The following is a 27,757-nucleotide window of genomic DNA, read 5'->3' as shown; positions in this document are numbered from 1 at the left end:
TGACTGCGCATCTTGATCTTATTTTTCCCCCGATGTACTGTATTTCACCAAGGTCCTTGAGGATGAAATAAAATAAATCTGAAGGATGCATAGTCAGGAGCTGCAAGAAATATTGCAAAGGGAATTACAGTGACAGTTAACCCATTACTTTTGATCCATTTTGAAGGGAATTCTTTATATTTAGAGTTATAGAGACATTTCCTCTTGTCTTCTCTTGTGTCATTAAAAAATCAAGTTGATTTTAATAGCTCTGCAGGATAGATTGTAAATAGAAACGATGGGATATTGTTTCTGTCTTTTTAAAAAGAGAGCACATTTAAACATAGAGATGACTATTAGAGGTATGGATTCATGCAAATGTTACAGACTTGATTCTCAACTCCAACTCAGATTTGGGAGTGGAGGGGAAGTTTAACCTCCTTTTAAAATTGTGAAAACATAAACTCCATCACTTCAGCATGGATCTTGCAAGGAGGCATCTTAATCCAAAGTACATCTGTGTGTTCATATGTAGGCACAACTAGTGAGGGAATATGTCTTTTTAGAATGTATTCATAATACCCGAAGTTTGATAGGCAAACGTGATGTAAAATATGGAACTCTATACTCTCAAATGAATGTACTACCTTCAACATTGTGCATAGTGCTTTCATAGTCAGAGGGGGAGTTGTAGCATTATGTAAAGAATGACTCTTCAATTCATGAGGGACAGTATTTTGAGAGAGCTTTAAAACCTTCATAGAGCCACAGAGAGAGAAATTCTGTAGAACCAATTTTCTAAGACCTTAAATAAGTGAAACTATGTTCCAAAATATTTTGCTGCTTTTTCCAGATGAGGAGCCAATATTCAAGATCCGCTGTTCATTTTATTTTCAGGGGTTCAAATGTAAATTGTTGGTCTCAATGCACTCATTATATAATGACAGGGAAGAACGACGCTAGTGGCATTTGGAATGTTTAAGTTCATGTGGTATTCTGTGTACAGATGGCCTCTGTAATCATAAGTAACAGAAAGATTCAAAGAATTTTTAGGAGACTAACCCAAGTTTAAAAACAGCAGCATCACAACAGCAAACTTTTCAGAAAATGCCCGGAATGCTAATAGAAATCACTTCTAGCAGAAATACTGAGTTATTATTTTACTAGCAAATCAGTCTCTTCACTGAACAGGAGATTGCTGATTTATGATGCCTTCGCTTCTTTCCAGAACTCTAGCGCAGACCATCGGGTTCGACTGGACCTTGGGCTTTGGGACAAATTCAGTGAACTTGCTACAAAGTGCATTATTAAAATAGTGGAATTTGCAAAACGATTGCCTGGCTTTACAAGTTTGACCATTGCAGATCAGATCACTCTGCTTAAAGCAGCCTGCCTGGACATCTTGGTATGTATCTGTACCTTACAATCTATTGTTGCATTACGTTGTGTTTTATACTGCACTGTGTTGCAGACAGAAGTCATTAGTGAGATAGAACCAGGTTTTGTGACAGTTCTACTGGTGCAAATGAATCAATGGGATAGTTAGTGTAACTGAGAGCAGACATTAGTGCATACATATAGGTATATTACTTAGGATGATCTTACCCTTTTAGAAGCCTTTGTCACCAGAAACATGGCAATGGATAACGTGAGAGAAGAGAAGGGAGAATAAAGGTTACCCTTTCAAAGCATGGAATCTGTCCTCAGGCTCTGTTGATTTTAGCCTGGCTGCTTGAAGAGCAGAATTTGGCCCTTTGTATCTACTCAAATGTGTTTAAATTGTGGTGAAAACAATTTGTTCCTCCCCCTCCCCCGTTGTTAATGTGAAACTGAGGTTTCATTATGAACACTACACTTATGGGTCTACATAGGGGATGCCTAAAAAGACCCTTCACTATATAATAGCTTTGGGATGGCTTGTACCTCTGATGCCATGGATGTGATAAAAGAGTACAATGATGATGATAAATCTTTAGATCAAGATTTTCCCAAGTTGTAATGATGGAATCTGCTGAACCTAAAGGTGGAGGCAGATGCCGAGCCAACCCTTAAATGCACCATATGTCAATACAGAAAACTTCTGGTAGTGCTAAAATTCACTATAGAGAAGTACTTTCAAATTAACACCATTAAATTTTAGCAAAATGCCAAGTTTAATTTTAAAATCACATGTGAGGGAGTATACTCAAGAGCAGGGAACTGGACCAATAGAACTTTGGGGTTTGACTCCTGAATCTGCAACGATTTTCACTTTGTCTGTTCGGGCAAGTCACTTAACCTCTCTTGGCCTCAGTTTCCCCATCTGGCAAACGGGGGTAACAACACTGACCTAATGTTCTTCAACAGAGTGCAGTGAGGATGAATTATTTTTTTTTGCAGAGAGATCAGAGATCCTCAGATGAAAGGTGCTCTAGAAATGCAAATGAATTATTATTATTCACTATAGTAATTTATAATAAAACTGAAATTGCGCCAAGAACAAAATGTGTTTTGGGGAAAAATAATGATCTTCTCATCTGGTTTTCTGATAAGCAGAACTATTCTTGTCTTTAGTAAACCCCAAAGTCTATGCAATGCCTCCATGGGCCTGAAAAGCCTTCTGTTGGATGGCTATACTGTATGTATTTTGTTTGGCCTCAGCCAGGAGTTTATCCTAGAGAATTGTCAGTTAAAGTAATTAATCATGGAATCCCTAACAAATGCACAACTTCAAATGAAATCATATTGAGGGGAATATTAACTGCTCTGACCTTTTCTTCTTGTTTTGTCAAAAGCCATTTTGAAGGATCTCTTATAGGTGACATTGATATATGGGAGAAACAGAGAGAGAGAGAGAGAGGGAGAGAGATTATTCTCTGGCCCATAAAAAAGGGAAAGTTGAGGTTTCCCTACAGTTTCCAAGATTCACCTCTCATTGGCCCCTTGCTTATAGGCTTTCATTCATACTGGACTGTCTCGTCGTTGCTGTGTGTGGTCTCTCCATTTATTCCCAACTGCATGCCTGTCGTTGTTAGCACTGTTATGATAAGACCCAGCTAAGTTCTTCTTACACCAGAAGGCATACAGTAATTTATAAAGTATGACATGTCTCAAGCGTATTCTGCCTGAGTTATGGGTAGAGAATTGATTTATAATTGTGAAGTTGAAGTGACAAATGGTTAATGTATTGCTGCAGAACAGTATGGGGAGAGTATACATATCTTAATTCTTCACCCCTGAACCTTAGCTCTTAAGATGCCTCCCTTCTATTTGGGGCCTCTTGTTCTGTAGGAATGCTCATCAGCTGTAATTCTGATTGGTTAAAATCCAAATGTTAACTCTGCTTCAGCATTGAATGCTATCTTAGCTTTGAGGATATGCTCTCTCTCTATTTTGTGTCTCTCTCTAATGGTTATACTAGTTGCACATATTCCTTAGGTTCCTGTAGGTTATTAAAATTTTAAAAATTGTGAGGTGTAGACTTTGTAGCTGGTGCTTTATCTTAAATTTTCAAATACTCCTAACTTATGGTCAAAGTGACTGAGTGAAAATTTATTTGGTAGATTTTACAAAAATATAAGTGGTCTTTATCTTAGTAATAGCAAAATGATTGATGTTTAACTCTGCAAGTACATAGCAAAGACTGATTCTTGAGAAAGTGATGCACCATATCACAGAAAATATGGCAACCTTCAAGCCACACTTCAAAAATTTATCAAAGCACGTCCCTCCTCATTATCTGCCCACCTTTCCTCAGCTCCTCTCAAAAAGGGAAAGCAACAAAACTGAACGTGAATTACAGCAAAAAACTTAAATTACCAATAAAGGGAAAAAACCTGAAATTTGTCAAAAATAAGCTCAGGCTTCTATATAGTGGAGAGACGTAACTTTTTCCTTTGACATTTATGCAGGTTTTATGTGACTATTTTATGTCCTGCTTAAAAAGAAGAAAAAGACAATTACCATAACAACCACAGAATCATGTGGCACATCTTCTGTCTGTGAAATGCCCAGCACATTAACTAAACCTGCGCTACCTATATCTAATCTGAATAGGAATGCAATTACGTATTTTTATTTAAATTAAATGTCAGTAATTTTAGCAATGTATTAATAATGCATGTTTTTTCCTGCAATAATCTATTTCCCATAATTATAAGGATGTATTTCAAACCCTTTATTTGGTTTTACATTTGTACACAGAATGCACACTCTATACACAAATGCTGCACATACATATGCATGCTGCATACATACCGCACATACTGCATGAACATTGCACTTACATGTACACACCACACAGTGCCTATACGTGCATATTGCTGAGATCATAATGCACACATACTGAACATCCACTACGCATGTATTGCTCCCACACACACATACCACATACACATTCACAGGTATTTCTTTCCTTGTTTTGTGAACAGGGGAAATTAATCTTGCTGGTGGTCTAAGGAATGGTGCATGCTGAAGGCAGCTGGAGGGCATGCCTGATGTGTCAATTTCTCTCATGACACCATTTTTGTTTCTGCCTTGGGAATTCAGCAAATGGTGTCTACTGTTACTTGTCTAATGTGGAAATGGGATGAGAGCATGTTTTCACAGCTGGAATATACCTGCATTCTAATGGGGGGACATATAGTGTTGAAATATACACGCTAATCTGGTCAGCTAAAACAATAAAAGTTTTGTAGGGTGCTCAACACAAACTCAGATCCGATAAGAATTTCAGGTGTTGTAATTGATATAATCTCCTCTTCATGTCTAGAAGCCACTCCTCCATAATTGTATTCCTCCACTTTGCTACTGCTTTTGACACTATGGACCATCCACTTGGTCTCTTCCTGGGGCTTCTGTGATTTGTATGTTTCCTGGCTCTTCTCTTACCTTCCCAGGTGCTCTTTCCCAGGTGCTTTTGGAGGATTCTCCTCTTCCTCCACCCCTGTGTCCCGGTTGGGGTTCCATCAGCTCTCCGTCCTGGGACCATGACTTTTTTCTCCTCTTCACTTGTGCTCCTAGTGACTTCCCTCTTCCTCTCCCATGGGTCTCTATTCTCACCTCCCTATTTAGGAGTGTTGAATCTGTTGTTATTTATGTGCGGGCAGTGTGCATCTCATTCAATCTCTTACTCCCTGCCACATCTTTCTGTCTTTCCTGTATCACTTCTTGGATTCCCCACTGCTTCCACAAACTAAACAGATGAAAAACATATCCTCACAACTTTCTGCATGATGTTTACCCAGCCTGGTGAATGGGCTGTTTTTTGCTCCTCTCTATACAGCTAGATTGACTGACTCCAGGATAGTCCTGTGTCTGGAGCAGCCTGTCCTAAACACGCCAGTCTTCCTTCTACATTCAGTTCAGCGGGATATGGTGTGTTTTTTCCTGCATCAATGGTGGTATGCCCTCCCAGGGGAAGGAGGGAGGAAGAGCCTGATTTGTGGCACTGGATTCCCCAATCTGAGGTGAACTTGTTCAACTTCTCCTGCCACCAGCCTCTGAAAAACTTATTTTATGGGAAAAAAGAACAGTCGTGCCCTGTATATTCTCACATGCTGACACAACCTCATGTAAGTGCCAATAATTACGTGTGTGGATACACACACTAGTAATGAGCCAGGGAGTCCTTTCCAGGCAGCTCCACCTCTGAACAGACAACGATGTGCTGCTTGGGCATATGGAAGTTTCCTTGAAGTTTCTGCCATTTACTAAACTCTGCATGCCCCTCTGCTCCTAGAAAGTTCGTGAAATCTGCAGGAGTGTTTGTCCGGCTGCTCTCTGGGTCTACAGGCAGGGTATATATACCCTGCAGACCTCAAGAGCCATGGATACTGGGACACAGCAGATCTGGGAAGCTTGCAGAGCTTTTTAACTGCAGGGCCAGAAGGATGCTTGGCCCTGGAAACATGCCCTTCAGTTCTACAGAACTTTCAGGAGTGCAGGATTGCCATGTGTGGCCACCTCTCTCCACAATGGAAATTCATCCCCACCCTGTCCTGGTGAGTAAGGGATCCTACCACTTCTCAGTTCTGGGTCACGAGGCAGGAGGAGAATAGAAGGAGTAGGCTCACAATCTGCACTGTCCTGCGGTTGCTAATCCTTTTCCTGTGGGCTGGGGGCTTCCTCTTCCCTGACCCTCCATTGAGTCTTGTTTTGAGGCAGGCTGGGACCTCCTGTTCTTCTTTGGGTACCCCAGGGAAAAAGGGTTACCTAGTCCATCACCTTGCTGCCACTTCTGCCTCCATGTTGGATTGACCAGGAAGAAGGGGACCACAGCTTTCTTCCTCCCTGGCCTGCTGCCACTCTTTAGGTTGCCCTACTATAGCCACCAGCCAAGCAGTTGGGCCCCTGTGGGACCCTCACCACCAGCCCAAGAGTAGTAAACCCTGTGGGGCTGCTGTGGTCCCTTCCCTGTGGAGACTCCTGCCCAAGTAGCACATGTAGGTGATGCCACTAGGAATGGAGCTGTGGAGGTCAGGGACCCACTTTTTTTTTTTTTTAAATCTAGGGTCCCAGTTTGCCTTAATTCAGCCCTGCTAACATGAGTTCTGCCCAGAGTTCCTTTAGAGTTTATAAATTATCAGCCTTGTGGACTTCATATGGTAACTAACTACCACTGTGAACTCTTAAAATCCTTTATACCCTGGCAGTTTGACTGTGGCTATGAACTTCATAAAATCCATCCAGTGTGGGCTGTGGAATTCTTTTAAACTCAGAAAAATTATAGTGAATAATGCCAAGCTTTGGAGAACAGTTAGGAGCATCTGTCCTCACTGAAAATGTCATAATTTAAGCCAAATCTGAAGCCAAGACTTGTAGAGATAAAATGCTACTAAAAATAAAAAGAATTCAGAAATCTTTGCGGAAGTTATTGCTTCTTATTTTACAAGTCGCCATGTCTGGATTTCTTCTCTGCTTATCCACAAATGAACAGAAAAATTCTCCTGTGGCTAGGGAGCAAACATAAGAAATTCCACACAAATTGGTTTAATGTTGGCAAAGTTAGTAGAAAAAAGGTTTGTTGAAAAATTGGTCACAGCCTTAAAAATGGAGAGATTATTGTCACTTCATAGTTCTATCTATTGTTGTCGGTAGCTGAGAAGGAAAGTTCAATCTGTCTTCATTCCTTTGGTACAAGAAGTAAGAATTTTTCTGCTTTAATCCCTAAAATTATCATTGTTATTTTGCGTGTTATAAAACCCATGCAGTGACACTAAGAAGGCATTCTTGTGTGCAAAATAATAGGTGCAAACTGACAATTATTTGAACATGTCACTGCTGGATTTTTGCAAGAGCACCTGCTGTGGCTTCTGTTTCCAGGAAATCGAACTGCCTATCAAACCGGTTTAAAAAAAGTGAAAACAATATTATTGAAAGAAAGTCAAGACTGCCTTTATAAATCTGTTTAAAAGAGACTGCTTAACAGCAGTGAGAGCTTTGTAAATTTAGCTTTCTGAATGTGTTCCTTTTCCTTTTGTGTAACATATTTTTTTGCTATTTGTTCTTCCTTCATGAGGAATCCAGATATTTGAAGATAAAAATATTCCTTAAAACAAAGGATGCTTTAATCATGCATAAGAACTTTATTTATGGCTGCAAGTGGCATTTCACTGCAGTGTGACAATTAAAACACTTGGCTGCACTCCGGAATCTAAACAATATTAAAGACTTAGGGCAGGATGTTTCTAGACAGTGGTTTGACTTAAAACAAAAATATCAGTGTATCTGTTGCTCTTCAATGTACTGTTATTCCCCGTGTGTTCTGCAGTGAATCTATACTTGATATTTACTTGACAAGGAGTTTGCTTAAGAAAGGGCTTAGTAATGATTATGTAAGGCCATTGTGTTTTTCCGTTCTGCATGAAGGGAACAAGTACCACACAATTCAAAATGTTTTAGATGACCTGTCCCAGGGTTTAATCGTAAGGTGGTGTGGGAGGAGGCACTTGAAAGAAAGCTGGGAGCTGATTGCTCCAGTCAAGTTCAGGTGCACTGCAGAAGAGAGACATCCAAGCTTCTGCTGTGCCAGTGTTTTAGTGCCCCTTCTCTGTCACATGGTCAACAGCACTGCTGACAAAGACATCTCCATGGCCATGCCATTCCGGCAAAAATTGGATGCATAATGCTCTACTAGTGCAGCTCCCTGGCACCTATGATGGAAGCTGTAATGTAGACAGTGTTCATGTATTTTTAGCACTGTGTCATTTAACCCCACTGTGAGTCCCACCTGTATGCATTATTGAGGAAGAATGGGGGCGGGGGCGTGAATAATACTAGCATTAAAGGTCTCTACATTTGGGCTATGGCTTAATTTTGCAAATTATCTTGCAACTTCAAATTAAAAAGAACTGAAATCTAAGAATTGCCAGTCAGATAGTTGGAAATCTGACCGGCATTGGCTACTGTCTTATTGGATACCACTGTTGTCGCTGTGGTTCTCATAGGGAAGGAGTTACACCCCTACAGCTCTGAGTTCCATGATAGAAGAAGCAAAGCAAATCACATTGTTCACAACAAACAGCATGCTCTGCTAAACGATAGATGCTCTGCTGTCCATTCGGTTAAAGTGTATCGAGATTCTTGTTCATTTTATCTCTTCTTTTATTATAATTTAAAAAAAATGATTTAAGAAAACAAATCATTGACAAATAAGCTGCTGGAAACTGTGGGGTCCCTAAAGTGTAAAACATGGTATTATAAATTCATGGGGAATGAAAGTGGAAGAGATGCTTTGCCCACCTTTACTTATTGGCAATATAAATGTGTAGTTTGTTAATATCTGCTAATAATCCTCAAATATACATTAGGCTAGTACCCATTCGTCTGTAAAGATTCAGGACATCTGACCTACCAACGCTGTCTTAAACAAGAACAGTTACCCTGGAGGGCATTTGTGGGTACAAAGTGTTAGAAGTGCCATGAATTAATCAGAATTGTTCATGTTGCTACCAGTTATATTTGACTCTTTTGATCATTGATTAAAAAGGAATTTCCAGAGCATATTCTAATTCAAAGAAAAATATATTTAATTCTGACACACACATCCCCTCAGCCCGAATTCTTAATACTTTGATGTATGCCCAGACTATGGGCTAAGACAGAAAATAGGGGAGGTGCCTTATACAGAAATATACCATATTAGGGCTTTTACAGGAGGTTTAAAAAGAGAGAGAAAAGCTTCCCTGTAGGTCTCTTAAATGCCATTCCCTTTGATTCTCCTCCCCTCTCATTTGGAACATTGTTGCCAGGCAAAGATGAAAGAACCAACCGCAGATTGGTCAGCAGCCAAGTATTTGAGGGCTTCTGAGTAAGAGCTTCTGTAGCTATAGAAATAATTAAAATTCTCTGTGCTAGGTTGTATTTGTGTAAATCTTTTTTTGTTGAGTCTCTTAAACAAAGTAAGCTAGCTGTACAGGAAATAGATGCAGTCAAACCCTGAGAAAGTAGCATTGTCAAGGCAAAGAATATGAATGTGAGCTTAGCCAGCCAATCAATTATATTTTTGTGTGTTCTTTCAAAGTAAAACCTGAAATTTTATAAACTGTTTTTCACCATATGTAACCTGAATGTATGTGATGGGCTGTGTCAGTTTTACTTGCGTCCTTGTACCCATGTTCTTCATTAACTCAACAACTATATAAATTAATCCATGCCATCCAGGAAACTTTTACATATAATGGTTTTGTCTTAATTGGCATAAGAGTTCTTTCTATCTCTTAAGAAATGCCTGGCACCTACATACTGAATGCATCACTGTGGTACCATAGAGCTACGCCTGGCAACACTTACTAATCAAATGCAGAGCATTCTAAATGTATTATCTGCACATTTTCACACTATGTCGAGTCCTCCCCATCCTATAATGGAACGTTCTACTTTGCTGAGGGTCAGTCCTGACTGGCTTTACACACACGAGTAAACCTACTGTAATCTACACTGCCTCAACTCCTAAAATAATATAAGATGCTTTCAACGGCAAGAAAAGGAACCTCTTTCCCAGCCAACAGGGTTCCCAGCGTTCTGATTGCTGAACAGGACCAAGTAAAGGAGCAGGTTGGAACTTAGAACAGACAGAAAATATTATAAACGAAGAAGAAAAAGTTGGTCCAGCTCTGCAGACAGTCTGTCACAAGCTCGGAAGTGAGTTCTCAGGCTGGCAAAGGAAAGGAGCAGTTGCAGAGGTGTTAAACTCAGCCGCTGGGGGATGGAGAACTTTTTGTGTTGATCTCTAGAGATCCTTCTACTAGCTTGAGGGAGAGAGTGCTGGTGTGCCTTCAAAACCAGGAAGAATCACCATGACAGAAGGTCTTTGAGGGCAAGGGATGTGAAGGGGGAAAAACTGGAATAACTTTAGTCTCTGTGGGGCTGTGTCCTTACACACCAAGAGAAAAATGAAATAGCATAGGTTCAGATCCTTCCCCCATTAAAGTCAGAGGCAAAAATCCCACTGACTTGAAATGGAGGCATGAGCAAGCTCAAAGTATGTGTCTGTAGCAAAGCTTTATGGGAACAGAGATATTTAGATCAACAAAAGATGAAAAGCACGTTATTGATGGGGCAACATAATCAAAATACAGTCACTGTATCAGATTATGATTTTTCACTGAAGTGACCGCCCAAAGCTAGAATGCTTTCAAATGTGAGCCTCACACCCAGTTGCATGCTGTCAGGAAACAGTAGTGAAATGCAGTATTTGTTATAGGTGAAAAATGCTTTTATGCTTCAATAGAACTATCCCCTCTGTGCTGCCTGCTCACTTTCCAGCTACCAGCCCTAACATCTCCCAGGAAGTGCAGCAATCTAAGAGAGGTGGTAGGGACCAGAGTGATGGTGGAAGAACACTTCAGAATGTATTGGGTACTAATTAAAAGTGTATTGTTCTGTGGTGATATGTTCATTTGAAAAATCACAACTGTGAATTTGCCTTTGCTACTTTACGTGTCCTACCACTCCCAGTTAGGCCGTCTTCTGACTAGATCTGCGGACTCCTACAGAGTTGATTGTGTACAGATGGTAGCACAGTCCCGTTTGCTATGAAGTCTGCCTCTGGTCCTTGCAGCTCCACTCAGTTCTGTTACTTCTCTGATGCACACGCAGAGGGGACAGGCTCAGGAAAGTTTTTGTATGTCCTTATTCATTGTATTTTTGAGACTTTACTCGGAATTGGAGCAGTTATATAGAACAGATCCAAAAAAATCACTAAAATGTGTGTAAGCCCAAACACAAGGCTGGTGTGCTGTTACTGATAGGACCAAGGACAATATGTTAGGGGTAGAGTTACAAGGAAACACCACTGTACATTTAGACTGATAGTGGGTACTAATGGTTTGTTGTGTATCTATCAGGATAATGTTCATGACTTACACAAACCTTGGGAACAGAAGTCTTGTGATCATTTTGGCTAAATGGGAATTCATGGGAGAAGTTGACTGGCCTAGAAAATTGCCGACTTTTTAAACATTTAGCAGAGAGAAGACTGGGCATTTTCAGTTTGTCTCCATGCACTTTGTAATAATAAATTTTGGCAGCAATAGCATAAATCTTAACTTTATGTAATAAATATTTTGGGGTATGTATACTATGGCCTCATGAGTAGTTTGCTATATCACAAAAGCTGTCTGGACTCTTCATGACAAATCTTTTCTAGGATGAACATCAAATTTCATTCTTTTTCCCTCCTCCCACAGATCCTTAGAATTTGCACAAGATACACACCCGAGCAAGACACTATGACATTTTCAGATGGCCTTACCCTAAACCGAACTCAGATGCACAATGCCGGATTTGGTCCGCTAACTGACCTTGTGTTCACATTTGCCAACCAACTCCTGCCTTTGGAAATGGATGACACAGAAACAGGCCTACTTAGTGCCATCTGCTTAATTTGTGGAGGTACTGTACAGCGTGAACTTGGATACTTTAAAAACAAATCCATTAGGATCTCTCCTTCCTTAATAATTTACATTGCTAAAATAGATAATAATTAGATATTTAAATAATAGATATTTAAATAAATATGTAATATATTTATTATATATAGATAGATAGATCTATGCAATATTTTAATTTCTATATGCAAATTACATTCAGGGCTTTTCATTTGGCCAAAGTTTGTAGTCCTTATACAAATAAAATTGCCATTGAAATCAGTCAGCTAGATCACTGGGAGTTTTGCCTGAGAGAGGAATGCAGGATTTATCCCATTGGGTCTTTTTTTTTTTTATTGTAAACTATATATGATATTATGTGCACACAATTTCTTTTGTACAAGAGGGATTTTTAAATTTTTTATTCAACTGCTGTCCAAAATATGTGTGCACATACACGTGTGTGTGTGTATGTTTACACATATGCGTGCACACACACACACACACACACATACATATATAGACAGAGAGATCCTGGGCTCAATCCTCCTTTACAAAATTGTAATTATGAACAAGATTTTACTCAAACAAATAAACTAGTGGTGCTGACTTGATTTCTTGGGTTTGACCGTGACTTATGTAAACAGACACTGTCAAGTTAAAATCTAGTCAATTTCAAAAAGTATTTCAGCTGCACCTGAGTGTCTCTGCCAAATTTTACAACTCTTTTTAAAATAATGCTTTTCTTTCACCTTTTACTATGCAAAACTCTGACACGAGCAGGAGAAACTGACTTAAATTCGAAGTATATGCTTAGGTACTGTCAAATGCGCATAGCAAACAACTTTTTTTCTCTAATTTCTTAGGTGTTACCCACAGCAATAGCTAGCAAAAAATTTAGAGACAGAAGTGTGATTGTTAAACTAGTGGTATATCTTTAATATAACTTTTATTTAAATATTTTTCTAAGCATAACCCATCAGAATAACTGGTTTTCTTAATGTGAGACATCATCATTAGTGTGAGTGGCAAATCAGAATCCTTAATGTTTCCAGTGACATTTGTTGTAGTTCAGGCTAGTGCTGCCATCTGCTGATATGCAAAGGTAATTGACTTGCTCAAGGATCAAATAACCAAATGTGGCCTTTTAACTTAGTTGAGTCTCATTATAAAAATAAACACTAACAAAATTAATTTCAAAATGTTACATTTAGCAGCATGCTCATCCCCTGGGGAGGGAGAGACAGGAAGCAGGGTAGTAAGGGTTTTGCATTGCTCGTATTGTAATGCCTCCAAGTAACTAAGAAACAGCATGGGTAAGATAGGAGGAGACTCCCAGCTTGTTCTCTTCCGGCAGAAGGATGATGACCGAAAGAAGAGACACAGAGGGGTGGGCGTGAAAGAGGAATGAACTAAAAATCGAGAGACCTACAGAGTTTCATTCAAGAACACGGAGAAATCTCTTGTTGTTTGAAGGTTGTGAAAAACATTACATTTATACCAATGGCAGAATTTTTATTTTCTCCAGACCGCCAGGACCTTGAAGAACCAGCAAAAGTGGATAAGCTACAGGAGCCATTGCTGGAAGCCCTGAAAATTTATATCAGAAAGAGACGACCCAACAAGCCTCACATGTTTCCAAAGATCTTAATGAAAATCACAGATCTTCGCAGTATCAGTGCGAAAGGTACGGTGTGCGGTGGCCTCTTCACCATCACAGTGTCAGGAGACAGCTGACATGTAGAACTGGATTTAGGCAAAAACAAAACCCCCCCTCTTTTATTTTTTTTTTGCTGGGAAATCTTTGTTTAATTCTTTTTATCTATGTTTGTACCGCACCCACCTGTAGATATGCACCGTGCTTTAACAGTACCATGCCGTGTATACAGAAAATGAGATTTTGGGCAAAGATGGGTTAGGAATTAAATTATGCATCACCAGGAACTGTTTTACCAGTTATTTTAACATCAGAATCAACCTCTGAATTGGCCTTTGTTAATCTTTTGTATGCAACGTGTGGTTGATATGTGGTGGTCAACCATCTAACTGCTGCATCAAGGGTGACAAGGTGTTGCAGTTCCCCCTCCAGTCTTCTAATTGTGCACTCTCTCCACCACGTTTGACCACCTGCATTGCTGCCCTTTAGTTGAACTCTGAAGATTGAGCTAAGCCAAATTTCTGCATTGTGATGATCACTCTGTGACACTCGAGTCCAGGACCTGTGTCCAAGGTTGCAAACAGGTGGATGCAAGTTAGAGCTTCTGAAATTCATCAGCATGTCTTGTCCAGAATTGCTGCCACACTGTGAGGATGTAGCTGTTGGCCTGGATATGCCATTGTTCATCTGAAATTGGCACTAGGCCAGCAGCACTGAACATGAGTGTATGAACGGCTGCTGAAAAAGGATGTCACAAAGTCAGTCGTTGCAAGTCAACGGGTATATGTTTTCCTTCTGGAGGTAGGCAGATACTCATCTCATCAACTTTACATATGTGTAACTGCATTGGCTTCAGTGGAGTTATACCTGACTTACACCAGTGTGAGAGCAGAGACAGGCCATAAATCTCCAGTTGAATAGTTAGTGCACTGATCCATTGTATCACCTGTCCCCTGTTTTTAATGGTCAGTATTCTACTTTCTTGAAAGTTTCCAGCCTCTCTCTTCTCCCCTGCAGATATCAAAAGCAATGTTAGGTTTCCTTCAACTGCTAGATTTGTCACGAGATTTCTGTATGTAAACTAATGGAATCTGTTAGTCAGATCCCAGAAAAGAAGTCAACATCTTAGTATAGTTGCTTTCAGTTAAAATCTAAGTTGTCATAGCTTTAAGACCACATGGATCTAGGTTAAGAGGTTAGAATTCAATTTATATGGTGACGTGAGATTTATATGCTGAAGTGAAAAGTTAGCCTTATGGCTTGATGTAAATTAAAAGATCATTCTAGAGGGAAGTTCCAGAACTGGAGTAGAAAGCAAAAGTGGTCCTCAAAGATCTAAATATCATACGTAGTTTAATAAAGCTTATAATTTGTTCATGAGGGTGAAGTTCAGAAAGTTAATTGTCTATCAGGCTAAATTTATAAAGTCAACCTGTAACAACATAAGGCTATAAAAATGTTTAGGAAAGGTCACCCAGTCTACCATACGTGCTTCTGGGAAATTTTGTCTTATTTCCACTTTCCTGTTTTTTTTTTTTGTTTTTTTTTTTTTTACCATAGCTCTTCTTATTGTAAGCAGGGTAATAGTACCGCTATTGTGGGGAACTTTCCTGGCTTCTGCACTACCCCGGTGAAGTGGGCTAGCGAAAGGATCCGAGTCCTTGCTCCCATTTCCTTTACCCAGTGGCCTCCCTGCCCTTGAGGACTCCCCTTCCACTCTCCTGTCTGGCAGAGTCCTCGTAACCCCAACAAGGCTGGGCCCAGGATTCCTGGGGGGCTCGACCCCCAACCCTGCTGCGGTCACCTAGAACAGGGGCTAGGGTTTCCCCACTCTGGGGTACTCTCTCTGCACTGGGCACTTCTCTGACCCACTGACCATTACATACAAGTTAAAGCAAATGCAAGTTATTTAATCAACAATTAATTTTAAAAAGAATAAGGAAAAATGGGGAAGGTTAAAATAAACACATCAGCCCACTCTGTGGCAGGGAACATCACAAACAGTGTCTCTGGAATGTCAGGGCAGTTCACAGTCTGTTCCTTGTAAGTCCCAGGCCTTCTTCTCAGGCCCTGGCTCTGCCGCAGGGATGCTGTGGGTTGGACGCTCGCTGTGGTGGTGGCCACACGCTCTCAGGCTCTAGGTGGCAGGGCCCTTCTTCCCAACATTACCCCTGCCCTGTCAGGGTTACCAATCCCCCTCTGAGTCTGGCCTGCAGAGCCTCCTGGCTGAGGCGTCTCCCTGTACTGGGCCCAGGGTCCCCCTCGCTCTCCCCAGCTGCTCACGACACCCGGCCCCAGCCCCACTCTGCCTCCAGCTCCCTGGGCTGCTTCTCTGGCTCTGGTTGCTTCAGCTCTGCTCCCAGCACTGGGCTGTTTTTCTGGTCCCTCTGGCTGGCACAGCTCTGCTCCCCAGCTCAGTTTGGGCCCCTGCTTTCTCCTTAGCTCTGACCCAGGCAAATCCAGCTCACATGGAGGGGACCTCCCTGGCCTCCTGACTCCCTGATTAGCCTGCCTGCCCTGTCATTCAGGCTGACCTGGAGCATTGGCCTCTCCCCATTGTTCCTGGGGACTATCAGTCTCAGGGTCCTGGTTTCCCATAGACCCTTCCCGTTTTAGTACTGGGAGCTAGCCAACCAAAACACCCCCACTGAATGTTAGTAAGGTGGCAACAGTCCCCTTACATTATCCAGATTGCAAATTGCATCCAGGCACCTATATCCAAAATTCAGATGTTCAAAATACCCTGCTCAGCTCCCCCCTAAGCCTGTAGGTGCCTCACTTTCCACTGGTAAAGTCCCTTTTCTGACACAGGGCATGTACACAGCTGCCTGAGTCCTAGCATGACTGAGCAGCTTACTGGTTAAGGCCCAGTAGGGTTCATAAAGTAGGTATTTGTCCCATCTTGCCGGCTGGGCCCAGTCTGGTAGGCATCCTCTGAGGCTAACATGTCTATTGGATTGAGTCCTGCATAAAATATCCACCACCATTTATCCCAGTGATTAGAGCAATACCTGTGTTCAAATTCCCAGTCTGCCTGTTCCTGTGTAGCAGGAACTTGGGTCTCCCATGTCCCAGGAGAGACCCAACCTCTCTGTCTGTGGCCCAATGAATATTTAATTATTTACACAAAAGTTGAACGTCTTCAACAGGAGACAGAGATCCAGTGCTTCCTGCTCAGTTTTTTAAAAGGCCTGATCTGACTTCAGCACCGAACTCTAGGGGAGGATTCTCAGTAGTGACTCCCGAGTGGTCCAGAGGGAGGCACCTCCCTCTCAAGTTAGATGCCTAACTCCCTGCATTACAAATGAAATAATTCCACTTGATACCCAGTGTACAACGGTGGCATTTTAAGTGGCAAGCCTCCAGCTTTCCCCAGTCTGAGTGGCATAGTGTCCATGTTTCACAATCGTACAACAGTACACAGCTCAAATAGATTCTGAACTTGGTTGTCGTGCTGAGATTACATTGCTTCCATAGTCCTGGTAAACGACCCATGGCAGACGCTGCAATGGAGAACCACCATGTGCAAGTTGGAGCATGCTGGATTTTATAAAACCCATTCTTAGGCACCTAACTCTCCCCTTTCATTGTAGAGGGCACCTGAATGCCTAACTTGGGGATGTGAATTTGACTTGATGGCAAAGCTCCTAAAAGTTAGGTGAGGCAGTGCTCATCCTAAGTCCCCCTGGTGAATCCCACCCTCTGTGTATACCTATGAGCAACAAAAATGTATTACTGTGGTAACTGAAAATGAAAGGGATTTTCAAAGGAGCCTAATTCCCTTAGGTGCTGACAAAATCTCCACCCTGCTAGCTATTTAAACCCAGTATTGTTATCAAAGTTTCTTGAATTCAGGGTAGTTCTAAGGTTTATCTGGGGGTTATACAAGCAGTGAGGGGAAACTAAATCCCTTGTTAAGATGCAGGCATGGAGAACTTTCCACATATGAAATGTCATACTGGATAAAACAGAGGCCTCTTTAGTTAATTGTCTTGTCTGATGGGGCCAATACAAGATACTTTAGAGGAAGGTATAAAGAAACATTCATATATAATTATGGAACAACTTATACAACAGAAGGTAAGTTTCTTCCTATCCCATTAGTAATTGCTGGCTCATGCTCTGAAGCATAGAGGGCTTATGAGCCCTTTTTTATTGTAATGCATTCTATAGTGCCATTTCTACATAAAAATACAATTAGTTCAGAGGGGAAACTGGTGCGGTTACCTATAAAGTTTCCAAATACTTTAAACTACATTTTATTGCTTAGTAGAGTACAATCCTTTTGTTAGGAGGGATATGATGACATGTTAAAATAGTTTCTATTTCATGGCATATAATGACTTCAGGTTGGAAAGAAGTCCGTGTTTAACCTGTTTTTCACATTTACCGTTTCTAGCACTGCATTTTGTAGTCTCATACTTGTATTTAAAATGTCAGAAAGCCTGTCTGTTTATCAGCCTGTTACAGAGGTTGCTGTCGTGTTGAAGGGATTAGAAACAAAACCTTAGAGTAAATAGGGAGTGATGTATTCTTATTTATTTTTGTAATCAGCTATAGAACATCCCTGGGAACAGACTAGTGGAAATATTTGAAGTGAGAGTATGTGTGTAAAGCAACTCCGGCAAAAATATCAGAGTGCACTCTACTGCTAAACAAATAAGATTTTCTGAAATTTCAAAATTAGGAACCTTATTCTGATCTCAGATTATTGTAAATCAAAAGTAAATGGCATAATCACAAAGGAAGCAGGCCCCCTACATTAAGGCAAATTCTGCCCTAACTTATATTTTACATCCTTTGCTGCTCCAGTACATGCAGTGGAGCGAAACTGATTATGAATCAAGACACACTCCTAGACCTTTAATTAAATTTGGTATTTTGTAAAGTTTTACCAGTGTGGATGATTCTGAAGAGAAGTTGAAAATGGTTTTCTTTCACTAAAAAGAGAGTTACTGGTCAGTCCCTTTACCCATACTGTAGCTTGTATCTTTTATTTTGAAACTTCACAAAATGTTCAAAAGGAATTGATCTAATATTGCTTTTTAGTGACAATTTTGACTATTTTATGTGTTTTTAGTATACTCAAGCACTGTTTTTTGCACTACTATAATTTATGAAATATTTTGCTTATAAAACTTTGTGCAACTCTGAAGGACATAAACAAACCACTGACCCCAAAATCTTGTAAGCAAAATATTTAATAAATTGATTACAGGCATGGAGTTTAAACTATCAAACAGAGAAAAAAATCAAAATGTAAGGTTTCATTGTCTTGAACTGAGATTTCTAAAAGTAATGCTTAATATTAATATGAACAGCCACGCTATTGTTAACCAAAAGGGTTTTTCTGTTGTTTTTAAAGGTGCAGAACGTGTCATTACATTGAAAATGGAAATCCCTGGATCAATGCCACCTCTTATTCAGGAAATGTTGGAGAACTCTGAGGGACATGAACCACTGACACCAAGCTCCAGTGGAAATACAGCAGAGCACAGTCCTAGCATCTCACCCAGCTCAGTGGATAACAGCAGTGTCAGTCAATCTCCACTTTTGCAATGAGACATTTTACAGCTACTTTAGACATTCCTAATACCTTATGTACAGGGATGAAAAAAGCAAGAAAAACATGTTTACTGCTGCTTAGTTTCTGGACTTAATATATATATTATATTAAAACTCAACAAGGACCAAGAAGTTTTCATATGTATCAGTATATTACTCCTTGCTGTTTAAATTCTTAAAACTAGAAAATGTTTGAAACTCTAAATCAACCATTTCAATCAGCAACAAGAAACTAGTTAAGCTTCTATTTTCTCTTCTGAACAACCAAGACTGCATGGTGACAAGACCAATCTCAAACTTTAAATTCTGGTTACATTTCTGATGACTTTGTACATACAAATGTATGGCTCTACTGGCTGTTTGGTGCTTTCCTTTTTTGTCTTGCATATCGGAAAGGATTAGAACATCAAGTTTATAAAAAATGGACTACTTGTACATGTCCAGCTAAGAACATTTAAAAAGACATTCTGATTTAGTTAGTATGAAAACATATCATTGCTCTTTTTGATGCCCTCAGTTTCCATCTCCTTCCCCATAAAAGTATTCAAAAAATCTGCATCAGTGTAACTACCAGATCAGTTATTCACATGTCAATTGTTCCACTGTTAATGTCACTTTAAAAGGTGGTTTATTACTTGGCTGATGACATTTCTACACATTTTTTTCAGTGATAGCCTCCAAGGCAGAAACACTTTTTAGTGTTGCCGTGTTTTTGTTTACAAGCCATTAGGGAAACTTCATGGGATAACCAACAGGCTTATTCACTACTTTTGAACTGGTGAGTCTAGTTTATTTCCTTAAGAAAATGGAGTTGGGCTTTCCCAACATGCCTGATGCCAATAGGCTACCACAAGGACTTCCAAAATACATGGGGGAGAGAGAATCTGGCTTCTTGACCTTGTTAAATCACTATGAATCAGAGTGAACACAGTGGTAGAATGGTTAACTGATTTAAAAAATGTCAGTTTCTTATGTTTCATTTAAAGCATTAGTGGAATATATATATATTCTAGCAAGTCTGTGATGTACTTTCACTGGCTCTGTTTGTACATTGAGATTGTTTAACAATGCTTTCTATGTTCATATACCGTTTACCTTTTTCCATGGAGTCTCCTGGCAAAGAATAAAATATATTTATTTTAAAACTGTGTAGAAGCAGTACCTGTAATCCAAATCTTCACACAAAAGACTGACAGTTTTCCATTTTTAATGTTTAAACTTCATTTCAAAAAGCAGGTCTGCAGTTTGCAACCATGACAATTAAAATATGTGCTTTAGCACAGCTGACTAAAACATTTCTACGAGCCAGTCAGACAAATACATGACATTTCAATGAGTAAAAAAGATCATAAAACTGTAGGTGTAAGAACAAAATGTTAAAATGCCTACACACAATAAAAACCATCAATTACATCATCACATAAAATAAGTCAAATGTACAAAAGTCTGCGACAGAAGGGACAAAAGGACAACACAAGATATTTGTTGGAAAATGTGTGTGTGCTCTTTGGGCACTTAATTAAACATAGTAAAATCATCATCTTCGTCAGACTCTGCAAAATATTTCACTTCTTTTCTAGCCCGACCCATCCGTGGCTTAGATGCTGGTTCAGAAGCGAAGTCTGACTGAAAGATGTCTACATCAGAATCCTGGTCAAAGGAGGCTTTCTTGGATTTCTGAAAGAAAAAACCCATGATGCCATAAAAATACAGAATTCCGACATTCACATTGAAAACAATCATTTCTATAACATCTATATTTTAGACCTATCTAAAATCCCAGTTCACAATAATGATCAGATTTAAACATTTTAAAATATTGTAAAAATGCTTCATGTGATACAGAAAATAGCAGCCAGATATCAAGAAGCCAAACCTAAAGCAACAACAGACTCTGAACTGACCTTGCTTGGGGCTGACTTGGGTGTTTTCTTCCTAGGGTTGTATTCACCTTCATTTTCAGAACCAGATGCTTTCCTTTTCTTTGATCCTCTACCCTTTCCTGGTTGAAAAAAAATAAAATAATTTTACTGATATTAAAAAAGTGAAATTTCTTGGTGTTCTGAATGTTAGCAGATAGATTTCTAAAACAGTTTAATTTCATCCAAACGCTAAAATATTCTACAGTTTCACTTCTATCTATGCAAAATGTAAGTAAAATGCTACCATTCTGCCACTCCTATGTGTCTCACTTTCTGTTTCATACCTTTAATTCTGCTTCTTTGAAACTATCGTCTTGTCATAGGAATCTCACTCTTGCATTTCATGCACTCAGTTCAAGACAGGGCAGTGCTCTGCTAGATCTACAGCTGTTGGATCTCTGAGGCAGCGGTAGTTAAATGAGATCTCCACTCTCCTTACAGGCTATCCATGACCAACTGTCATCATCATCTATTTAGAGGAATTAGCCTGATGTCTCATCACTGAGGCATTCTTTCCATGTAGTCTCTGTGGCTATTCTGTTCGGTCTTCTGTGTTGTATCTACTTAGGAGCTCTCAACTGTGAGGGAGTGAACCAACTATAAAATTCAGCTGTGGCCATAGTGTGAGGGATGAAAGCTGGTTTCCCACCGAATTGATTCAAAGGGCCAAAACCTCCTACAGTAGGAGAGCTTTGCTCTGTCTTTTACTGGGAACATGAGACCCAAAAGTGAAAATGGCATCTGAAGAATAAAGGTTCCTATAAGAAACATTAGTAATAATGAAGAAAGAGGTTTTGTGCCATTAAATGAATTTTCATAAAGTACAGTTCACTTAGCAGTTTTACAACATTGTCTATTATGGGAGGTACCGAGTCAATGTGTAATGCTGTAACAATGAGAAACATCTCCTGGTGCAAATGCTGGAGGAACCAACTAGGGGCAGAGCTCTTCTTGACCTGCTGATCACAAACCAGGAAGAATTAGTAGGGGAAGCAAAAGTGGATGGGAACCTGGGAGGCAGTGACCATGAGATGGTCAAGTTCAGGATCCTGACTCAAGGAAGAAAGGAGAGCAGCAGAATACAGACCCTGGACTTCAGAAAAGCAGACTTTGACTCCCTCAGGGAACTGATGGGCAGGATCCCCTGGGAGAATAACATGAGGGGGAAAGGAGTCCAGGAGAGCTGGCTGTATTTTAAAGAATCATTATTGAGGTTACAGGGACAAACCATCCCGATGTGTAGAAAGAATAGTAAATATGGCAGGCAACCAGCCTGGCTTAACAGTGAAATCCTTGCTTATCTTAAACACAAAAAAGAAGCTTACAAGAAGTGGAAGATTGGACAAATGACCAGGGAAGAGTATAAAAATATTGGGCAGGCATGCAGGAGTGAAATCAAGAAGGCCAAATCACACTTGGAGTTGCAGCAAGCAAGAGATCTCAAGAGTAACAAGAAGGGTTTCTTCAGGTATGTTAGCAACAAGAAAAAAGTCAAGGAAAGTGTGGGCCCCTTACTCAATTAGGGAGGCAACCTAGTGACAGAAGATGTGGAAAAAGCTAATGTACTCAATGCTTTTTTTGCCTTTGTCTTCACGAACAAGGTCAGCTCCTAGACTACTGCACTGGGCAGCACAGCCTGGGGAGGAGGTGACCAGCCCTCTGTGGAGAAAGAAGTGGTTCGGGACTATTTACAAAAGCTGGACGAGCACAAGCCCATGGGGCCAGATGCGCTGCATCCGAGAGTGCTAAAGGAGTTGGCGGATGTGATTGCAGATCCATTGGCTATTATCTTTGAAAACTCATGGTGATCGGGGGAGGTCCTGGACGACTGGAAAAAGGCTAAGTTAGTGCCCATCTTTAAAAAAGGGAAGGAGGAGGATCCGGGGAACTACAGGCCAGTCAGCCTTACTTCAGTCCCTGGAAAAATCATGAAGCAGGTCCTCAAGGAATCAATTCTGAAGCACTTGGAGGAAAGAAAAGTGATCAGGAACAGTCAGCATGGATTCACCAAGGGCAAGTCATGCCTGACTAATCTAATTGCCTTCTATGATGAGATAACTGGCTCTGTGGATGAGGGGAAAGCAATGGACGTGTTGTTCCTTGACTTTAGCAAAGCTTTTGAAATGGTCTCCCACAGTATTCTTGCCAGCAAGTTAAAGTAGTATGGGCTGGATGAATGGATGATAAGGTGGATAGACTGTCGGGCTCAACGGGTAGTGATCAATGGCTCCATGTCTAGTTGGCAGCCGGTATCAAATGGAGTGCCCCCAAGCGTCGGTTCTGGGGCCGGTTTTGTTCAATATCTTCATTAATGATCTGGAGGATGGCGTGGATTGCACCCTCAGCAAGTTTGCAGATGACACTAAACTGGGAGGAGAGGTAGATACGCTGGAGGGTAGGGATAGGATACAGAGGGCCCTAGACAAATTAGAGGATTGGGCCAAAATAAATCTGATGAGATTCAACAAGGACAAGTGCAGAGTCCTGCACTTAGTACAGAAGAATCCCATGCACTGCTACAGACTAGGGACTGAATGGCTAGGCAGCAGTTCTGCAGAAAAGGACCTAGAGGTTACAGTGGACAAGAAGCTGGATATGAGTCAACAGTGTGCTGTTGTTGCAAGAAGGCCAATGGCATTTTGGGATGTATAAATAGGGGCACTGCCAGCAGATTGAGGGACATGATCGTTACCCTCTATTCGACATTGGTGAGGCCTCATCTGGAGTACTATGTCCAGTTTTGGGCCCCACACAACAAGAAGGATGTGGAAAAATTGGAAAACGTCCAGCAGAGGGCAACAAAAATGATTAGGGGACTGGAACACATGATTTATGAGGAGAGGCTGAGGGAACTGGGATTGTTTAGTCTGTGGAAGAGAAGAATGAGGGGGGATTTGATAGCTGCTCTCAACTACCCGAAAGGGGGCTCCAAAGAGGATGGATCTAGACTGTTCTCAGTGGTAGCAGATGACAGAACGAGGAGTAATGGTCTCAAGTTGCAGTGCGGGAGGTTTAGGTTGGATATTAGGAAAAACTTTTTCACTAGGAGGGTGGTGAAACATTGGAATGCGTTACCTAGGAAGGTGGTGGAATCTCCTTCCTCAGAAGTTTTTAAGGTCAGGCTTGACAAAGGCCTGGCTGGGATGATTTAGTTGGGGATTGGTCCTGCTTTGAGCAGGGAGTTGGACTAGATGACCTCCTGAGGTCCCTTCCAACCCTGATATTCTATGATTCTATGATCTCATGGCTGACTAGTTCATATTAAGAAATGAACAGTTTTCATGACACTCCGTTCTAGTTTTAGGAACAGTGCTGTTTTTTCATTCACAAAACTCAATTTGACCCTGTGTTGTACAGAGAAGCTGAGAAAAATCAGACAATTCACTTAATACAACATGCTTGGAAGTGTAAGCTTTAGTGGTGATGGGGTAACCTTAGTAAGATATAATGTAGTAAAATTCTACAGAGATGTATCTATAGTAAAATAATATACTAATCCTAAAAATGCAGTGCACCAAAATCCTTACCTTTGGGTGGTGCAGTCTTCTTTGGAATGCCAAATTCTGAATCTGAATCAGAGTTTATAATTTCCATCTTCTTCCGCTTGGGAGATCTTTTAGGTTTAGAGGGTATGTCTGAAGCTGGTTTTGCTGTTCACAAAATCAGAGATACTAAAGATGCTGAATTCACATATTAGGTTAATAAATCTTATAGTTAAATAAGATACTAGGCATTCTGATTATAGTATAATTATCATGTAGCACGGGGTAATTAATTATTTTTTGTCAAGGTCCAGATTTCTTGGTCAAGGTATTGTCACGGTCCAGACTCCAGAGAAAATACAAAAACAATAACAATACTGATGATAAGTAAATAAAAAGATGTCACAGTCCGTTCAAAAGCATCTGGCGGTCCGGATTTGGCCTATGGTCACCTATTGATTACCTCTGATGTAGCAAATCAGTAGGCAAGAAGAGTTTTCTGTAATTGGGAAAATTATGCCCCTTATACTCAGGCTGAAGCTCTCTCTCTGTTGCATTAACTGGAGGTCAATATTTGTCGTTTATGGAATTAACTGCATCAATGAGACTGGAGCTCAAAAACAGATGTTTTATTTAAGACTCTTGTGTTTTGTGCACAAATAACTCAAACACAGCTTTGTTTTAAAGTCTAAAAATGGGTATTTGTTTTTAAAGACAATGCATCACTTCAGTTTTGAAAAAAGTTAAATTGTCTGCATCCACACAGAGACTTCAAGTGTGCATATTTCTTTTTCACATTTATTACAGCTGAGAATGTTAACCTCAAAATGGAAAAACGTTCTATTCAAGTAAACATTTTTTTTTCAATGTTCAGTTTTATGGTTTTAGACTTACATAATAAATTAGTAATAGTTACTATATTTCACAAAGCCCAACTTTTTGTGAAGTATGTCCCAAAAAAAACATTCACTGCCCTGAAAAGTTTATAGCTGCTATCAGACATGACAGTTTCTTGAGGGGGAAGGATGGGATAACAGCAGTAAGACATAATGTAGTAATTTAGTGAGGCTAGTGAACAGCACAGCAGAGAAACATTCTTCTGTTTGAAGAAGGATATGAAAAAGGAGGGGTAGCAGAAAAGAGCCTATGAGACTACTGGGGGTGAAACAGAAGAGGCAGGGTACAGAGGCCAATGTCATGAAGGAGTAGATGAGCTGGGTGCAGGAGAGGAGAAGGGAAACATGAAAGAAACAAGGGCAGAAAGGTATGGAGAGGCAGAGTTGTGCAGTGACTTAAAGGTAAGGGCCAACTAGTTTGAACACCATGTGGAAGAGAACCATATTTTTCACCATTTTAAGTTAAGGTGCATGGTAAGAAAAACAAGTATCTCATCATTCACTAAGAGCTAGCAAAGCACTTAAGTATGCATTTATAATTAATTACTTTGTTAGAGTGGGACCTAAGTCTCTTATCCTTAAAAGACAGATCCCCTCTCACTGCGCTAGCAGTCCCCAGACCTATACGCCATGAGATGGAACCCATAAGGAAGGAATTTGCCCAGGAGAAGAAATAGCTCATGGAAAGACAGACCAAAATGAAAATGGGAAGCATTTACACAAGCACCGTGATCAGAGGGTTGCCCAAAAAAATCAGTAGCTTTGTGCCTCACTTTCCTTTCAGAACCATGACTGATAGAGTTGAACCTCCTGATGAGTCTTGGTGCTAGCTAACAGGTCTAAAAAAAAAATCCAATCATCACTGCAGGATCAGATTCAGCCAATGAACAATACACTTATATGGGGACAATTCACCCCATATAATTCTAATAGAATAATTCTAAATAGAATTCTAATTCTCTCTGCAGTGCGTGCAAAGGCCTTGTGAGAGAGACCAATTCTGTCATCCCCACTGAAACTAAACCAAAGCTTCAAGGATGGCCTCTTATCCTCAGGATTCCTAGTATCCAAGAAAGACAACTACGCTAAGTGAAATTGATCTTAATCTCCAATTCCCTACCAGATTCAGAGAATCCTGATTATTTCTCCTCAGTGCTCATGTTATCTTTTATTTATCTTAAGAACAGCCGTAAGAGATCCAAGAAGTGCTCTGAGCCTTTAGATTCGTTGTTTGCCCAACCCACTGGAGAAAACTTCAAAGCATGAGCACCCTGGAGTGACTACTTCAGTTTAAAAGTGCCTCCTGGAGCTGTCCAATATGGACCTAGAGTTTCACTCAGGTCATGGAGCCTCTAATGGCCAAAAAAAAAAGTTCATGAACACCAATCTGAATTTTAACACTAATCCCAGACATGGAAAGAATTAGGATCTGTGATCACAGTGGCCAGTGAAGAGAGACAGACTAATATAATTAAGAAGCTGGAAGGAATTTGTACTCTTTGTTCCACACCACTGCGTCCCAAGGAAAGGAACTCCCACTATGGGGATCTGTAGAAGTAATGTTATTTAGGAGAACTAAGCTTTCAGTAAATAGGTTGGTTTACTACAAATACAGCTAATTACCTTTTTTAGCAGCTACTGTTTTACTTGGAGTTTTTTCTGTTTGTTTCAGGGTAAATGAAGATGAGAAAACTGGAGCAGAATCCTCTTCATCACTGTCTAATTTTGTTGCATCTAAAAGCAAACAAAAAAGAGTTCAGGACATGATGTAAGCATATACACTGACTGCATGATTTAATTCTACTAGATATAAAATGTATTTGATTCCAGTTAAAATTAAGGCTATGAAGAAAGTACACATGACATTCTAGGGAGCCTATAAAGACATTGCAAATTCTTCTAATCTGTGATAATCTGACAACTACAAAACTTTTGGCATATGCTTTGTTTTTCTAGCATTATTCTTTCCAGATTTCCAGGGATTTTTCTGATTTGACCAAATAACCTACAAAGTCTGTATTGAGTGAGTGAGTGTGTGTCTATAGTGTTAACTGAGTAAACATACCATCATCTGTCTTCTGAGAATAAGATGGAAATGAGAACAGATTTCCAAAATCTTGATTTTTCTTGTCGTGAGATGTTTTTCTCCTTTAAAAAAAATGAAAAAAAGAAACTGTATATGCGTTGTGCTATATACATTGTACTGTACAGGCACTGTACTAAACACTTCCAAGATTAAACTAGTATTGTAAAATATATAGCACTTTTGCTACCTTTTTGAAAAAATTTACCACTATATAACTATTTCTCAGCCAAATTTTTTGACCATTTGACATTATTGGAAATGTTCAGTTTTGCTATTTTTGTCAACCTATTTTGTATACTAAAATGAGGCAGGGGGCATGGT

General features: G+C 40.1%; 2 protein-coding genes across 10 annotated transcripts in view; one reads left to right on the top strand and one right to left on the bottom strand.

Annotated features, from left to right (window-relative positions):
• Positions 1-20,186, top strand: part of RARB (retinoic acid receptor beta) — a 532,878-nt gene extending 512,692 nt beyond the window's left edge. For 3 of the 6 annotated variants that reach the window (XM_038392089.2, XM_038392090.2, XM_038392088.2), the window contains exons 8-11: positions 1,208-1,384; positions 11,649-11,853; positions 13,357-13,515; positions 18,851-20,182. In XM_038392089.2, coding sequence (XP_038248017.1) covers positions 1,208-1,384; positions 11,649-11,853; positions 13,357-13,515; positions 18,851-19,047 — 738 coding nt within the window. In that variant the 3' untranslated portion in view covers positions 19,048-20,182. Of the gene's footprint in view, positions 1-1,207; positions 1,385-11,648; positions 11,854-13,356; positions 13,516-18,850 lie in introns of all 6 variants that reach the window. The other 3 variants (XM_038392096.2, XM_038392095.2, XM_038392097.2) reach the window with 3 other exon arrangements.
• A 54-nt stretch (positions 20,187-20,240) lies between these two features.
• TOP2B (DNA topoisomerase II beta) overlaps positions 20,241-27,757 on the bottom strand; it is a 132,446-nt gene continuing 124,929 nt past the window's right edge. For 3 of the 4 annotated variants that reach the window (XM_038392082.2, XM_038392081.2, XM_043509016.1), the window contains exons 32-36: positions 27,416-27,498; positions 26,974-27,084; positions 24,500-24,622; positions 20,955-21,052; positions 20,241-20,727 (exon numbers count right to left, since the gene is read on the bottom strand). In XM_038392082.2, coding sequence (XP_038248010.1) covers positions 20,566-20,727; positions 20,955-21,052; positions 24,500-24,622; positions 26,974-27,084; positions 27,416-27,498 — 577 coding nt within the window. In that variant the 3' untranslated portion in view covers positions 20,241-20,565. The remainder of the gene's footprint in view (positions 20,728-20,954; positions 21,053-24,499; positions 24,623-26,973; positions 27,085-27,415; positions 27,499-27,757) is intronic. The other variant, XM_043509015.1, reaches the window with a different exon arrangement.

This window comes from Dermochelys coriacea, chromosome 2, assembly GCF_009764565.3.
Source record: "Dermochelys coriacea isolate rDerCor1 chromosome 2, rDerCor1.pri.v4, whole genome shotgun sequence".
In the NCBI taxonomy this organism is placed as follows: Eukaryota; Metazoa; Chordata; order Testudines; family Dermochelyidae; genus Dermochelys; species Dermochelys coriacea.
The sequence above is the reverse complement of the archived record's forward strand: the minus strand, read 5'-3'. Positions and strand labels throughout refer to the sequence as shown.